At 41.7% G+C, this 17,518-nt stretch overlaps 1 protein-coding gene across 1 annotated transcript; it reads right to left on the reverse strand.

The window, feature by feature from the left end:
* Positions 1-12,970: 12,970 nt before the first annotated feature.
* Positions 12,971-17,510, reverse strand: LOC139372648 (uncharacterized). Its single transcript, XM_071112424.1, has 7 exons — positions 16,636-17,510; positions 15,891-16,048; positions 15,568-15,698; positions 15,419-15,480; positions 15,165-15,265; positions 14,837-15,012; positions 12,971-14,704 (listed from the first exon to the last, which is right to left on the reverse strand). Exons 1-7 carry the CDS (start codon positions 17,430-17,432, stop codon positions 14,609-14,611), a joined length of 1,521 nt encoding a protein of 506 aa, XP_070968525.1. The 5' UTR covers positions 17,433-17,510; the 3' UTR covers positions 12,971-14,608.
* Between the last annotated feature and the right edge of the window lie 8 nt (positions 17,511-17,518).

Here is a 17,518-nt window from a genome sequence, read left to right on the forward strand (position 1 = left end):
CTTGGTCACACTGTTTTAAGGTTTCCTTTATTTGATCAAATACAGCAATACGCTCTGTACCCTCATTAGGAGCATAAACATTCAAAAAACCAAATTAAAAACCCTTAACATCCACCTTGACCAATAAAACCCGTCCCTTGACAATCTCTGTTGTAAATACCATAGTCACCCCTAACACGGAACCCAAACCGGCTGTGCGTGAGCGCCATCGTGCGCTATCGTGCATACATTTATTTTGTCCCCCTACACCAAACACGATCATGACACGCAGGTTAAAATATCAAAACAAACTCTGAACCAATGACATTAATTTGGGGACAGGTCGAAAAGCATTAAACATGTATGGCAATTTAGCTAGTTAGCTTGCTGTTGCTAGCTAATTTGTCCTGGGATATAAACATTGAGTTGTTATTTTACCTGAAATGCACAAGTTCCTCTACTCCTACAACTAATCCACACATAAAAAGGTCAACTGAATCGTTTTTAGTCATGTCTCCTCCTTCCAGGCTTTTTCATCTTTAAATTTATATGGTGATCACATCTACACTTTCATAGTATTACCACGACAACTGGCAAAAGAGTTCGTCTTTCAATCACCCACGTGGGTATAACCAATGAGGAGATGGCACGTGGGTACCTGCTTCTATAAACCAATGAGGAAATGGGAGAGGCAGGACTTTCAGCGCGATCTGCGTCAGAAATTGAAAGCAGTTCTATTTTAGCCCTTGGCAACGCAGGCGCTCGTTGGCGTGCACGAGCAGTGTGGGTGCAATAATTGAATAAAATGGATTTCTAAATTTATTTTGCGACGCTCGCGCACGTGAAGTGTCCAGTCTGGTCAGCATGTAAGCCTGAGGAAGACAAAATTGCCACCCCAGCACTGAAATTAGTACCATGACTGAGTATATGCTGCCCCTCCCACCACATACCCCAGTCAACCTCATTAGCCTCATCACTATGTGTCTCCTGCAGAAAAAACACATTAAGCCTTTTCTTACTTCTAATACCCAAGCCCTCTTATTCCTGTCCCTTCCTCCATTAATATTGAGAGAACCTACCCTTAGTACCTCCATATAGAAAAGAGAAAGGAAAAGCAGAAGAAACCAAAGAGAAAAAAGACACCCTATGAGGCATGATCATCATCATTATTTTAATGTTCTCTTAACCTGACCATGTTTCCCACTACCTTTTGCTGCTGTGACAGCAGTAAAACATTTCCTCAAGCAAAAACGCTTCTTCTCACTGAACTGGTCTAACCCCACCGTCTTCTGTAACATCACAGCTGACCTCACAAACTTATCAACAACAAAAAAATCTGCCAATTTGACAGATTTCCCAAAAGTCTGATCCAGGAAACAATTTAACTCCTCTCCTCTGTAAATTGAGCGGTCACCAGCTGCTATCTTATCAATAGAGATATCCATATCCTTCTCCTGATCCTCCTCAACGGAGGCCACAGAACCCTGACTCCCTTCTACCACATCCCTCTCAACATTCCCCACTTGCACCCCATCACTCGTACCAGGCATCTCCTCCACTACCTGGGAGACTAGCCCCACCTGAACCCCCTCCTGTACCCCATTACTCATAGTGGGCATCTCCTCCACTACCTGAGAGATTAGCTCCACATGAACCCCCTCCTGTACCCCAGCACTCGTACTGGGCACCTCCTCACCAGTCTGAGGAAATGGCTCTTCAGATCCAACCTTACCTTCTACAACAATATTTTTCTGCTGCTTAACATTTCCCTCTGGTACAAGTTGCAACTCCGTGCTCTCAACATGGACAACTTGTTCCTCAGCAACAGGTGCTTGTGGCTGCTCTACCGCTGTCGGCCCACCTCTCCCTACATCAGTGGGCCCAGGCATTACGAGGACCACCTGCGTCTCTCCCTCTGCCTTCACCCTTTTCGGGCAAGCATGTCGCTTATGGCCAACATCACCACACTCAAAACAGCGTTGACTATCATCAAATCAAATCAAATGTATTTATATAGCCCTTCGTACATCAGCTGATATCTCAAAGTGCTGTACAGAAACCCAGCCTAAAACCCCAAACAGCAAGCAATGCAGGTGTAGAAGCACGGTGGCTAGGAAAAACTCCCTAGAAAGGCCAAAACCTAGGAAGAAACCTAGAGAGGAACCAGGCTATGTGGGGTGGCCAGTCCTCTTCTGGCTGTGCCAGGTGGAGATTGTAACAGAACATGGCCAAGATGTTCAAATGTTCATAAATGACCAGCATGGTCAAATAATAATAATCACATGCAGAACAGTTGAAACTGGAGCAGCAGCACGGCCAGGTGGACTGGGGACAGCAAGGAGTCATCATGTCAGGTAGTCCTGAGGCATGGTCCTAGGGCTCAGGTCCTCCGAGAGAGAGAAAGAAAGAGAGAATTAGAGAGAACATACTTAAATTCACACAGGACACCGGATAGGAAATGAGAAGTACACCAGATATAACAAACTGACCCTAGCCCCCCGACACATAAACTACTGCAGCATAAATACTGGAGGCTGAGACAGGAGGGGTCAGGAGACACTGTGGCTCCATCCGAGGACACCCCCGGACAGGGCCAAACAGGAAGGATATAACCCCACCCACTTTGCCAAAGCACAGCCCCCACAACACTAGAGGGATATCTTCAACCACCAACTTACCATCCTGAGACAAGGCCGAGTATAGCCCACAAAGTTCTCCGCCACGGCACAACCCAAGGGGGGGGCGCCAACCCAGACAGGAAGATCACATCAGTGACTCAACCCACTCAAGTGACGCACCCCTCCTAGGGACGGTATGAAAGAGCCCTAGTAAGCCAGTGACTCAACCCCTGTAATAGGGTTAGAGGCAGAGAATCCCAGTGGAAAGAGGGGAACCGGCCAGGCAGAGATAGCAAGGATGGTTCGTTGCTCCAGAGCCTTTCCGTTCACCTTTACACTCCTGGGCCAGACTACACTCAATCATATGACCCACTGAAGAGATGAGTCTTCAGTAAAGACTTAAAGGTTGAGACCGAGTTTGCGTCTCTCACATGGGTAGGCAGACCATTCCATAAAAATGGAGAAAATAGGATAAAGCCCTGCCTCCAGCTGTTTGTCTAATCTAGAAGTGACAAAAGCATGGATTAATTTTTCTGCATCATTTTTGGACAGAAAGTTTCTGATTTTTGCAATGTTACGTAGTTGGAAAAAAGCTGTCCTTGAAACAGTCTTGATATGTTCTTCAAAAGAGAGATCAGGGTCCAGAGTAACGCCGAGGTCCTTCACAGTTTTATTTGAGACGACTGTACAACCATTAAGATTAATTGTCAGATTCAATCCATACTAGCATAAGCCATATACAGTCTGTTGTCATTCTTGACTTTAAATGATAACTCCAAAGTCTGCTCTGGTGAGTCCAAAAACATCAACACCTGACGCCGAAACGACTTAACCTGTTTCAAAGCCGGGTGTTTGCAACCCAACAGGACAATCTTAATTGAATTTGCAAACTTCCAAAACCGCAATAACTCCAATAGCTCATTGGGAATAAACGACAGTACATTCGAAATTGTTACCCTTGTTGACGGAGAACAAAGCGGCGTAACTTGAATAAACATTTCTTTAAGAAGTACGCCATGCTCAACCATTCGATCAACAAGGCGCTCTTCTTTTAGAAAAACCACCACCCCTTTATTCATGACGTATAAGCAAAATTCTCATTTCCTACCTTCTCTCCTATGGCGACCAGAAACTCCTCCACAGTGACAGTAGCTTCAGTAAAACACCTAAAACCGTGCCGAAGTGACAGGGACGGCGTCCCCATGTGGGTCGCCTTCCCCTCCAAAACCAGAGTAATTTTGACACAAAAAACAATATACTTAATTCTACCACAACAACTAAATAAAAATAATGATAAAAAAAAGATTGCACCAAGAAAAGGAAATGTAAAAGAAAAACCAAGATATCTAACTCTACACAACACTTGTACTCACTCACACAATTCCCAGCATGCACCAAACACAGCATGCAGAGAGAGAGAGAGAGAGAGAGGTATGTTGGTTGTTGCTCAGAGACAGGTTTTTGTTACGGATTTTGTAGCCGCTGACCTGAGGTATGTGTGTGCCAATAGGACGTAGTGTTTGTATTATTCTGTTTCATTTGTTCCCTGGGGGGAAGGGGAAGGCACCAAGGGAGTACTTAGACAAGAGGACTGTGAGCATACATAACCCATAGTATTTACTGTCTATGCACACTAGGTAAGACCTGGGCGGACCACACCCTGTATTTTGGTTAGCGCACCAGGTGGTGCTAAGTTAGGTAAGTAGTGGGTAGGCAGGTAAGGTAGGGAGGGTAGGTTAGGTAAGTAGTGGATAGGCAGGTAAGGTAGGAGAGGGTAGGTTAGGTAAGTAGTGGGTAGGCTAGTAAGGTAGGAGAGGGTAGGTTAGGTGAGTAGTGGGTAGGCTGGTAAGGTAGGAGAGGGTAAGTTAGGTAAGTAGTGGGTAGGCAGCTAAGGTAGGAGAGGGTAAGTAGTGGGTAGGCAGGTAAGGTAGGAGAGGGTAAGTTAGGTAAGTAGTGGGTAGGCAGGTAAGGTAGGAGAGGGTAAGTTAGGTAAGTAGTGGGTAGGCAGGTAAGGTAGGAGAGGGTAAGTTAGGTAAGTAGTGGGGAGGCAGGTAAGGTAGGAGAGGGTAAGTTAGGTAAGTAGTGGGTAGGCAGGTAAGGTAGGAGAGGGTAAGTTAGATAAGTAGTGGGAAGGCAGGTAAGGTAGGAGAGGGTAGGTTAGGTAAGTAGTGGGAAGGCAGGTAAGGTAGGAGAGGGTAAATTAGGTAAGTAGTGGGTAGGCAGGTAAGGTAGGAGAGGGTAAGTTAGGTAAGTAGTGGGAAGGCAGGTAAGGTAGGAGAGGGTAAGTTAGGTAAGTAGTGGGTAGGCAGGTAAGGTAGGAGAGGGTAGGTTAGGTAAGTAGTGGGTAGGCAGGTTAGATAGGAGAGGGTAGGTTAGATAGGTAGTGGGTAGGCAGGTTAGGTAGGAGAGGGTAGGTTAGGTAAATAGTGGGTAGGCAGGTTAGATAGGAGAGGGTAGGTTAGGTAAGTAGTGAGTAGGCAGGTTAGGTAGGAGAGGGGGCTTTGACATTTGCTTTCTTTGCTTTGGTTCCGTCCATCCCCTTTTCCCCAAATTTACTGTGTGTAGGAATAAATAAATTCCCAGTAAACGGGCAATTCTCTGCCTTTGTCATCCTTAATCGCACCTAAAATCACATACCTCTTTCACTCCACATGGAGTTGAGTTGTAGCAGGGTGTTGTGTTCCCTCTCCAAGAGGCGTAGGTAACACCTCAGCATTGTGGCACTTGCTTGTAGAAGCCTATGGCTGTGAAATGTCATAGACTTGTTTTGTTAATTTAGCTCTTATTTACGGAGCCCTTATCACAGTCAAGACATATATTGTATAGTTAAAACATGATGTAATGTAAGGGAATAAAATAGAACAGAACAGTGTGAATAACCTAGGCTAACTTTAAATGCCACTAAAGTATGGTCGTCAATAACTTTAGTTGCCACAGACACAGTCATAAATCCTGCCTGTTTCTCAATTTTGCTTCTTAAAATCTGATTATAAACCTAACCCTTATTAAAGTGGAACCGACAGCGTTTAACTACTTTGCAGATATGAAACAAACAGAAAAATCATAATATCAGTCAAAAAAATACAATTACCAGTTTATGCTACAAAACCAACTTCATAGGATGTTTAAAAAATAGGTGCCATTTGACTCAACATTCTAGGCAAAAATAGATGGGTGCAGTTCAATGAATGATTCATAAAATTCACCAATACATTTCTTGTTAGTCCCAAAAATATTGTTATCAGGTTGTTAAATCACAGCTGGTTTGGTACATTGTTTGCTGACTCCATTTGGGATGCACTGTTTCAGTGTCAATGACTAAATATTTTTTTACAAAAATGGATTAATGCACCTAAGGCTGGGAATGTCAAAACAATCAAAACTAGCAAGGGCAATTATCACAAGTCAGTCATAATGTGGCTAATAGACTAGCGTATCTAATTATGTAGCGAGCTAAAAACACGGATCCTAACGTTAGCTACATAAGTGCTAGGAGGATGTCATGTCATGTCATTGGAGGAGTGGGTGAGTGAGTGACTTCCCAATATCGTTTTTCGGTGGCTGTACACAGCTAGAGATGCAGGTGTCATTTGGTTAGCTAGAAAGAACTTGAATGACTGTGTAATACAGTTAGCATATCTCTTTCTTTCGCAAATTCACTCTGGCTATCTACTCCAATTTTAGAGCACTCTGTGTGCCAGAGTGCAGAATAATGGAGGAATTTACAAACGCACAACATCCGCTGAATATGACCGGTGTCAATAAACGTAGGCAAAAAAGGAATAGTTTGTCACGAACACTCTAGATAACATGTAAACAGCTCGGCTAGGGCGAGTAAAATGGTCAGTGAGGTGTTCTCTCATTTGTGTCTGGAAGTAGCTAGATAGCCAACTTTAGCCAGTTGGCTTTGGTGCTTAGTTTGGACAAGGCAAGCTGCAGAAGGATGAGTTGGCTACAATTTCCCATCATTTATTAGTGCAATTTTGACAGCCAACTAGCTGAAAAAGTTTAAGAAGGTTTATATAATGTTCCTAAGTTAGATTTTAGCTCATCTTGCTCTGGCTAGCATTAGTTGTTGATCTTGTTGTTGTTGATGTGCATAATTGAGGGAGAGAGAGCCTAGCTTTTCATGGTTGTCTGATCAATAGGACTGTAAAGTTCAAATGTAACAGGACTCCCATGGTATTGACATATTTGCAGGAATCCATTCTGGTGTATTTTGTGGCTTTTGGCAAATGCGTTCTAATGACCTGAAGTTGCGCTGTTGCAACTGCCTGTAAACACACAGTCCAGTTCAAAGTGAGTGATGGCAGGCCTGTGTGGCAAATGGATTGTTTGCATGAATGCTTACTGTACCTCTGATTGGCTATGGTGCACCGGTCTGCATAGACTCTGGTCCTGGAAAAGACAGATGTTTTTATTAGGTTTTATTTACTGCAGGGTCTATTGATTGTCCAAATGCATGGCTGCTTTCCCACTCTATATTGCAATAGATTTTTCCCAAATGCCTAGTATACAGAATTCCCAAAAACATGAACATTACCATATCTAAGTGCTTGCTTGTCAGCAATAGTAAAAAAAAAAGTGCAATTCTTCCTGGGGATGGGTATATTTTAAGTTTTAAGAACAAATTATTATGACGGCCTAGGAACAGTGGGGTTAATTGCCTCGTTCAGGGGCAGAATGACAGATTTTTACCTTGTCAGTTTAGGGATTCAAACTAGCAACCTTCAGGTTACTGGCACCACTAGCCTACCTGCCACCCCAAATATGAACAGATTTGAATAAGATTTCATTTTGCTAAAATGCTGTCAGTTCCACTTTTACCACAACCTTAACCACACTGTTAAGCTTAAGCCTAACCTTAAATTAAGACCAAAAATACAATTTTATGTTTACAATATAGCCAATATGTGGCTGTGGTAACTTCTGACATCTGCAAAGTAGCCTATGCGGAAAATTACTTAATCATTCCAAAACTACAGCTCATTGTTGGAACACATATTTCCATACTTCAGTCAACCAGTCCATTTATAATTTGTGATGAAACTGTCATTATTTTGCAAGGAATGTAGCTTGCTGGAATGCAATTGAGTGAGTGGGACACTGAGGGGAAAGGGAAATTAGGCAGCAGAATAGTGTGATTCTTGGCTTGGTGAATTGTTTGTTGTGTCCCGCAAATGCACATGTACAAATGGAACACTACAGTCAAAGCAAATTTAGACCAAATAGTTTTATAGTATTTTAAGAAAATATGATCTCTGGTTAAAGATGGAGTTTTAACTTCAGTTTGAGTACTCCAGTACTCGATTACTCATCTCTGTCCCACAGCACTTATTAAATCCAGCCTCACTCTTCTCAGTCCAACTATAACCAAAATCATAATTTACTATCTTGATTCAGGTACTGTGCCTAATTCCCTGTAAACTGCCTACATTACACCAACCGTGAAAAAACCTGGACTTGACCCCGACACCCAACGCAATTACAGACTAATTTCCAACCTGCTTTTTCTATCAAAGATCATTGAATGTGTGGTCCCAATACAGCTACAGAACTACCTTTCAACCAACAGTCTCCTTGATCCCTTCCAGTCTGGCTTCTGTGCATGGCACATCATAGAGACAGCACAGGTAAGAGTACGAAATGACTTGTTGATGGCAGCTTATGATTGAGACAATAGCTTCCTTTTACTTCTGGACATGACATCAGCCTTTGACACAGTGAATCAGCATCGGACTGAGCTTGTTGTCATTGCAGGCAATCTCAACGCTGTGCGTTACAGGGGAGACCTCCACCTCCCTCATGTGGTAACCTTCCTGCAGGCTCATCCTGACATGACCCTCCAGCATGACAATGCCACCAGCCATACTGCTCGTTATGTGAGTGATTTCCTGCAAGACAAGAATGTCAGTGTTCTGCCATGGCCAGCGAAGAGCCCGGATCTCAATCCCATTGAGCACGTCTGGGACCTGTTGGATCGGAGGGTAAGGGCTAGGGCCATTCCCCCCAGAAATGTCCGGGAACTTGGGGAAGACTGGGGTAACATCTCACAGCAAGAACTGGCAAATTTGGTGCAGTCCATGAGGAGGAGATGCACTGCAGTACTCAATGCAGCTGGTGGGCACACGAGATACTGGCTGTTACTTTTGATTTTGACCCCCCCCCTTTGTTCAGGGACATATTATTCAATTTCTGTTAGTCACATGTCTGTGGAAATTGTTCAGTTTGTCTCAGTTGTTGAATCTTGTTATGTTCATACAAATATTTAGACATGTTAAGTTTTCTGAAAATAAACGCAGTTGACAATGAGATTACATCTCTTTTATTGCTGAGTTTATATATGCCAACTTCTATAGAACTACTCACCAGCACCCACCCTACGATCATCAGGCTCAAACAGCCTGGTAATACCAGCCACAACCCTGCACAGCATGAGTGACAGGAACTCTTCACATGTGGCCCATCAGCTCTAGAACACTCTAGCTGTACATATCAAGGAGGCAGCTTACATTTCCCCATAAAAAAAACAACTAAAGTCACACCCATTTTGGCTAGCTTTTAATGTTTGATTGCTTATGTTGCTGTCTTAAGGGTCAAAAATGACTAGCCACTATGTTTAACAGCAGAGAAAACCCCCTAAATTATATTTTTTCAACTTGAAAGTTGATGACTTTTCCTAGAGTGACCGCACCATTTGAAAAAGGGAAACATCGCATTTGTTCTTATTTTCATGAAAGCTGTACACCACCAGGGTACAAAGATTGTCTATGGGTCATTTTTGACCTGGTAGTTATAAAATAATTTGCACACCACAAAAACCACAAAGACACACACACACACACAATGAGAAATTTAGATTATGTGTGCTACTGATTGACCTCAGCCAGCAGCTCCTGAAGAGGAAGATCACCATGGTTGGCACAGTTAGAAAGAACAAGTCTGAGCTCCCCCCTGCACTCCTCGCATCAAGGGGGAGAGAGACCTTCTCATCAAAGTTTGCCTTCACCCCTACTGCAACTCTAGTTTCTTACCTCCCAAAGAGGAACAATAATGTGTGAGCACACTGCACGAAACGGCTGAGATCGGTGATCATGAGGACAGGAAGCCAGCCATCATCCTGGACTACAACCACAACAAAGGAGGCATGGACAACCTAGACAAGGTGATTGGAACTTACAGCTGCAGAAGGATGACTGCCCGCTGGTCCCTGGTCATCTTCCATAACATAATTGATGTGTCCTTATAGAATGTCTTCGTGATATGGAACAAGATCAACCCTACCTGGATGCCCGATAAGCGGAACAAGAGGAGGGTGTTCCTGGAGCAGCTGGGAAAGGCACTTGTAACCCCACACATTCAAAGAAGGGAGCGCCTCCCCCGCACAGCAGCCTCTGCAGCACTTGTGAAAGCTGTTCAGGGGGCTGAATCTTGTCCTGATCCACCTGAAGTTGCAGCTGGGGCAGGCAAGAGGAGGAGATGCCTATTCTGACCCCCAAAGAAGGACTGTAAAACAAATACTATGTGCTCCACATGTAAGAAATACATCTGCAAAGTCCATGCACACACACTTGCATACTGTCCTACATGTGATAATTAGAATTGTTTGATTTATGTTCTTCAGGTTTTTGTTTTGTATCTATTATCTTATTTAATTCTTATTTATTGTTGTTGTGTATACACCTTGTGGGTGGGGGCAATGGATATACAAATGCGAGAAGATTCGTGTTTTGTAATTGAATTCCTCATTGTACAGTATATAAGAATATATTACTCTGGTGCCAAAAACGTTTGACTGTTATTGTTTCCACTTTCTTAGGCTATACAAGTGCTATCTCTTGCTAAATATGGCATGTTTACACCTATGCAGTACCTTTAGCAATAATAATAATAAACCTATAGTAAAGAAAATAATTATGACAGGTGTGTTGTAATAAAAATGAGTTGTGTCCACTGATTAAATGCAGTCTTTCTGCATTGTGAAGAGGGAAAACCCAGATATTCCCAAAGTTTGTGATGAGTGACAGGTTGTTTCTTCATGCAAAATAGATTTGGGGTTTAAAATTCAATTAAGCTGCTTTATTTTAGGGGTTTAGTGAAGGCAGGTCAATACTAAATGTATTGCACTCAGAGGTCAAGACAGCAGGTGTGGTAGAGAGGGAGTGCGGTAGAGAGAAAGTGCAGGTCCAGGACAAGGTAGCACATCCGGTGAACAGGTCAGGGTTCCATAGCTGCAGACAAAACAGTTGAATCTGGAGCAGCAGCACGACCAGGTGGACTGGGGACATCCAGAAGTGATCAGGCCAGTAGTCCTGAGGCATGGCCCTAGGGCTCAGGTCCTCTGGGAGGGGAGGGAGGGAGAGAGAATTAGAGGGAGCATATTTAAATTCATACAGCACACCAGATAATACAGGAGAATTACACCAGATTTAACAGACTAACACTAGCCCCCGACTATATATAGACACTGTGGCCCCGTCCGAACAAAGGGGCCAACTAGCCAGGATATAACCCCACCCACTTTGCCAAAGCACAGCCCCCACACCACTAGAGGGATATGAACAGACCACCAACTTACTACCCTGATACAATGCTGAGTATAGCCCACAAAGATCTCCTCCATCGCACTAGCCAGAGGGGGGCTGAAAACAGGACAGGAAGATCATGTCATGAACTCAACGTTCTCAAGTGATGCACCCCTCCTAGCAACAGCATGGAAGAGCACGAGTAAGCCAGTGACTCAGCCCCCATAATAGGGTCAGAGAATCCCAGTGGGGACAGGGGAGCCGGCCAGGCAGAGATAGCAACGGCGGTTCATCGCTCCATTCAATCATAGGACCTACTGAAGAGATGAGTCTTCAGCAAAGACTTTAAGATCGAGAATAAGTCTGAGTCTCTCACATAGATATGCATACCATTATATAAAAATTGAGCTCTATAGGAGAAGGCACTGCCTTCAGCTTTTTTCTTAGAAATTGTAGAGACAATAAGGAGGTCTGTGTCTTGTGACCATAGCATACGTGTAGGTATGTATGGCAGGACCAAATCGGAGAGATAGATATGAGCAAGTCCATTTAATGCTTTTGCAGGTTAGAAGTAAAACCTTGAACTCAGCCATAGCCTTAACAGGAAACCAGTAGCAACAAACAGCACAGCAGCATGGAGACAGCCGGACGCCACGGTGCGGTCATATAACAAAAATCCCCATCAATATGTGTCAGTTTAAGCTAGAGATATCTGTTTTTTTGCATTCCGACCTCATAGTGTGAAAATATACAGTGCCTTCAGAAAGTATTATTAACACCCCTTGACTTTCCCCACATTTTGTTGTGTTACGTGTTGGGATTAAAATTGATTTAATTGTAATTTTTTTGTCAACAATCTACCAAAATACTCTATATGGTCATAAATACTCTATATGGTCATACATAAGAAATGTATGAAAAGTAAAACAGTAATATACTGTAACTTGATTACATAAGTATTCAACCGTCTGAGTGAATACATTAGAATCGTCTTTGGCAGAGGCGATTAAAGCTGTGAGTCTTGGGTAAGTCTAGCAGCTTTCCACATCTGGATTGTGCAACATTTGGCCATGATTATTTGGAAAATTCTTCAAACTCTGTCAAATTGGTTGTTGATCCTTTTCATGTCTTGCAATAGATTGTCAAACGGATTTAAGTCAGAACTGTAACTGGGCAACTGAGGAACATTCACTGTCTTCTTGGTTTAGTTTATACGGATCCCCATTAGCTACTGCACAAGCAGAAGCTACACTCCCTGGGGTCTACATAAACATACAAATACATGACAAAGTACAGAACAGTAAGACAAGAATAGCATAAGATATTACATTAAATAACAAATGAAATCTTTAAAAAAGTTCTATATAGAAAAGACACCAAAAGACAGTGTAGATTTGGCCTTGTAGTTTAGGTTATTGTGTCTGGTGGACAGCAGACTGAATCAGGTTTTCCTCTAGGATTTTATCTGTGCTTTATCTGTGCTCCATTCAGTTTATTTTTTGTCCTGAAAAACTCTCCAGTCCTTAACTGTTACAAGCATACCGAGAAGGTGATGCAGACACCACTATGCTTGAAAATATGGAGAGAGGTACTGTAACGGTTTTCTTCATCTGAAGGAGAGGCGGACCAAAATGCAGCGTGGTGGTTATTCATGTTTTAATTTATAAAGACACTATACATGAATAAACTAAGAAAACAATAAACGTGAGAAAACCTAAAACAGTCCTATCTGGTGCAAACACAGAGACAGGAACAATCACCCACAAACACACAGTGAAACCCAGGCTTCTCAATCAGAGACAACTAATGACACCTGCCTCTGATTGAGAACCATACTAGGCCGAAACATAGAAATACCCCAAAACATAGAAAAACAAACATAGACTGCCCACCCAACTCACGCCCTGACCATACTAAATAAATACAAAACAAAGGAAATAAAGGTCAGAACGTGACAGGTACTCAGTAATGTGTTGTATTTGATTTGCCCCGAACATAACACCTTGTATTCAGGACAAGAAGTGAATTCATTTGCCACCATTTTGCAAACAGGATGTATGTTTTTGGAATATTTGGATTCTATACAGGCTTCCTTCTTTTCACTCTGTCAGTTCGGTCAGTATTTTGGAGTAACTACAATGTTGTTGGTCCATCCTAAATGGTCTCCTATCACAGCCATTAAACTCTAACTGTTTTAAAGTCATCACTGGCCCCATGGTGAAACTCCTGAGCAGATTCCTTCCATTCCGGCAACTGAGTTAGGAAGGACGGCAGTATCTTTGTAGTGACTGGTCGAATTGATACACCATCCAATGTGTAGTTAATAACTTAATTAAGCACGCTCAAAGGGAGATTCAGCCTGCTTTTTTTTACCCATCTACCAATAGGTGCCCTACTTTGGAAAGCGTCCCTGGTCTGTGTGGTTGAATCTGTGTTTGAAATTCACTGCTCGACTGAGGGACCTTTCATATAATTGTATGTGTGGGGTACAGAGATGAGATAATCATTCCAAAATCATGTTAAATACTATTTATGCACACAGTGACTCCATTCAACTTGTTCTGTGACTTGGTAAGCACATCTTTACTCCTGAACTTATTGCCATAACAAAATGGTTGAATACTTATTGACTCAAGACATTAGTAAACATTTCTAAAAACATAATTTAACTATGAAATTATGGGCTATTGTGTGTAGGCCAGTGTCACACAATCTCAATCTAATCCATTTTAAATTCAGGCTGTAACACAACAAAATATGGAAAAAGTCAAGCGATGTGAACACGTTCTGAAGGCACTGTACACAAAACACAGGTAAATCTAGTTTTTGACTGCACTTGGCCTTTAAGGTTTGCATTGAAAAAAAAAAAACATAATTCAGGTGCCAGGTCAGACAATTTGGACAATTTTTGATGTGTAGCTGTTTTGTCTATAATCACCCTGCAGTCAAACCTATTCATAAAATGTTAACGTAAAACTGGTTTGTAAAGACTTTTTATTACATTTGTCAAACTTTCAAACTGTAAGTTGAAGAAACAAGTACTGTATTGCAGTTTAAAATAAAATAGTTCATAGTTAATCAAGAGAGTTAATAACAAAACTCAAATAAATATTGTAATCTAGCTTATTACACATTAAATAAATAAGTGATAAATGTTTTAGTAAGTGGATAGCACAGCTTGAAACCACAAATGACATAGCTAATAAATATATAAACATTCCATGTTCAGCTCAGCTGTAACTTTGATTAACAATCATATATCTATAATATAACACGTAGTACATTGCACAAAAAACATGTGGCCTATTAAGCCCATTATCAATTTTCTTTTTATGATAAAAATATATGCAACTCCCCACTTGATCTTTTCAGATGCAATTGTATGTAGTATCAAGGAATTTTCCATGCATTAAAGTCCCGTGATTAGCAGATATAGATGATTGGTTCTTGTGATGACAGTTGCCCACAGATGTTAGCGTTGTCACCTCAGAAGAAACCGTTTCTGGTGGTGTACTGTACATTGTAAGATCTACGTCTGTGCCAGCGTCTCCTTACAGCTGCACAACAGCCACATAGCATGCACTGCAAAACAAAGATGGTGAAGTATGATTCACATGCTAAATCAATATCATTGCAGACATCGAACAGCTTATTTGATCATATACTTTGTAGAGTATTTTCACAGTACACAAGTGAACATAAGCCTATACGTACACATAGCAGGATCCACAGGGGTACCAGAATGATAGCGATGCCACAGGGGATGATAATGGCCAGAGCCCAGCCAGGAAAACCTTCATTACTTGTGGTATTGAAAGTAGTGGTCAGCAAAAGGGTTGGAAGTGGTGAGGTGCTGGTAGTTGTTGGGGCAACCGTGGTTGTTAGGAGACCTAGAATACACATTTAAATACATTTTAGGGGGATTATAAACTAGAACATAGATATGAAAGTGGTTTCGAGATTGAGTATTACACATACTGTACACAGTGTTTTATAACTTGCCATAATAAAAAAAAATGAAATGGCAACAAAAGCAGCATACCTGAGACTTTTAAGACTTCCTCTAGAAAAGCACTAGGGAGCTTGATGTCTTCCTCTTTGTATACATACATGATGTCTGCCCTGATTTGAGTGCCAACAATACTGTGGACGTAAACATTGGTTTTGTGTGAGAGTTGAACATCTTCCCTCCATCCTGTTTAGCTGTACAAACAGCAGCTGTATGAAATCTGCAGACATTCTAAAGAGTGCAGTTGAGAAAGATGGGTTGGTTCACAGACATGGCATTGTACTTACGTGAAGTTGGCATTGGGAAAGACAAATTGTTTGCCATCTGGTTTACTAAGAATTTCATGGAGCTAAAAGGGGACAAAACAACAAGTTGTCAATTACTATCATGACCTGAACATGACCATGGATGTATCTTATGTATAGAAGTATCTTACTAGGCTGTTAATTGAATCCTGTATCTTGTTGTAGGTCTCGCTGGTGAATGCGAGTCTATCTCTTTGAGACTCCATGGTTACATTGGTTATTTTGAAACCAAGATCGACGGCAAATGAAGTATGTGTAAGTTCTGTGAGCACACAAAAAAAAGTGTTATGATAGACAACAGACCAAATGAACTGCTACAATATAGGAGGTCCAACATTAAAAAACATTCAATAAGTATTTAGATAGCGGGAGCAGTTGAATGTTTACCTATGAAAAAATATATAGAGAGAGTGGAAATAAATGTCATGATAGAAGTCTAATATGTTGAACTCACTGATATAAGTTGCATTCTGGAAGGTGGTTTGAGTGCTTCTCTGAATGTTGAATTGACGAGACAGTTGCTTGTTGATGACACCAAGGACATCATCCTCAGTGGGGACTAGTGTGTTGAGCTGGAACACCAGTCTAACAAAAACCACCACTGTGCCAAATCTAAGAGAAAATGGTAATAAATGAACATGTAATTTCCTAAAGAAAATATGTGTGCTTGCTAGCTTGTCTTATAATTTTTTATGGCTGTGAAATAAGATATATTAGTGGTAGTGACTGCAGTAGTAATGGTAGGTAGATGGGAAAACGTTGGTTTTTGGTTTGGTTTGGTGTCTCTAGCTTGAACGGATCAAGAGTTACCATTATTGTTGGTAGGTTATTACATGCTAGTTTCTACTTGTTTAAATGTGTATAGTTTATAACGTTTTGAATTGTTGTAGTACAAAAAGTATAAATGCTATAAAATATATATTTAAGTTGATTCCGTGTTTAACTTAAAGCATTTAAGTGCTAAAGTGGGCTAAATGAAATGTAAAAAAAAATATGGTGGTTTTATCTTCAGCAAGCATATTAATGGGATTGAAATAGCGCCTATACACAAACTGAGGTACACAAAGAGCTTTTCTAAAGAATGGCTGACATTTTGAATGCTTTTGCTTCAAAGTTGGTTCTTCGCTTCAAAGTTTCCTTGATTGACAAAGTGTTTATTCAATTGAATAAAATAATTATACAAAACATGTCTTGCTTACCTGGTTGTTGATGTCCCTGAAGCCATAGAAGTTGTTGATGTCCCTGAAACCATAGAAGTTGAAGTAAAAGTTGGAAGTACAATTGTGGTTGTACTTGTAGGTGCTGCAGTTGTAGTCATTGTTGGAGCAACAGTTGTGGTCGTTGTTGTAGGACCTGCAGGTTGAATTGCCATGCTAGAAGCTACAGTGGTGGTGGTGGCTGTAAGAGCTGGAGTTGCCATTGTTGGAGCTAAATTTGTAGTTTTCATTATGGCAGCTGAAGTTGTGGTTGTCATAGTAGAAGATACAGTTGTGGTGGTTATAGAAGCTTCAGTTATGGTTGTGGAAGTAGGAGCTTCTATGGTGCTGTTGATAGTAGGAGCAGTGGTAGTTCTTGTAAAAGCTGCAGTTGTGGTTGTCGTAGGAGCTGCAGTTGTCGTAGAAGCTGCAGTTGTCGTAGGTGCTGCAGTTGTCGTAGTACGTGCTGCACTTGTGGTTGTCGTAGTAGGTGTAATTGTAGTTTCTGTAGCAAGTGCTCTAGTTGTAGTTGTTGTAATATCTACAAATGTTGTAGTAAGAGCTGCAGTGGTTGTTGTAGGCGCTGCTGATGTAGTTGTAGTAGGAGCTACAGTTGTAGTAGGAGCAGTAGCAGGTACCTCAGTTGTAATGTTCAGAAGAGATACAGTTGTTGTCATACGAGCTGCAGTTGTCCTAGTAGCTGCAGTTGTCGTACGAGATGCAGTTGTCGTAGGAGCTACAGTTGGTGTTGCAGGTGTTGCTGTTGAAGTGATCGTAGGAGCTTCAGTTGTAGCTGTCATAGTAGGTGTGGTTGTTGTCGGAGCTTCAGTTGTAGTAGTTGCTGCAGTTTTAGTGGTTGTAGAAGCTACAGATATTATTGTTGTAG

The sequence above is a fragment of the Oncorhynchus clarkii genome, chromosome 18 (assembly GCF_045791955.1).
Source record: "Oncorhynchus clarkii lewisi isolate Uvic-CL-2024 chromosome 18, UVic_Ocla_1.0, whole genome shotgun sequence".
NCBI lineage: Eukaryota > Metazoa > Chordata > Actinopteri > Salmoniformes > Salmonidae > Oncorhynchus > Oncorhynchus clarkii.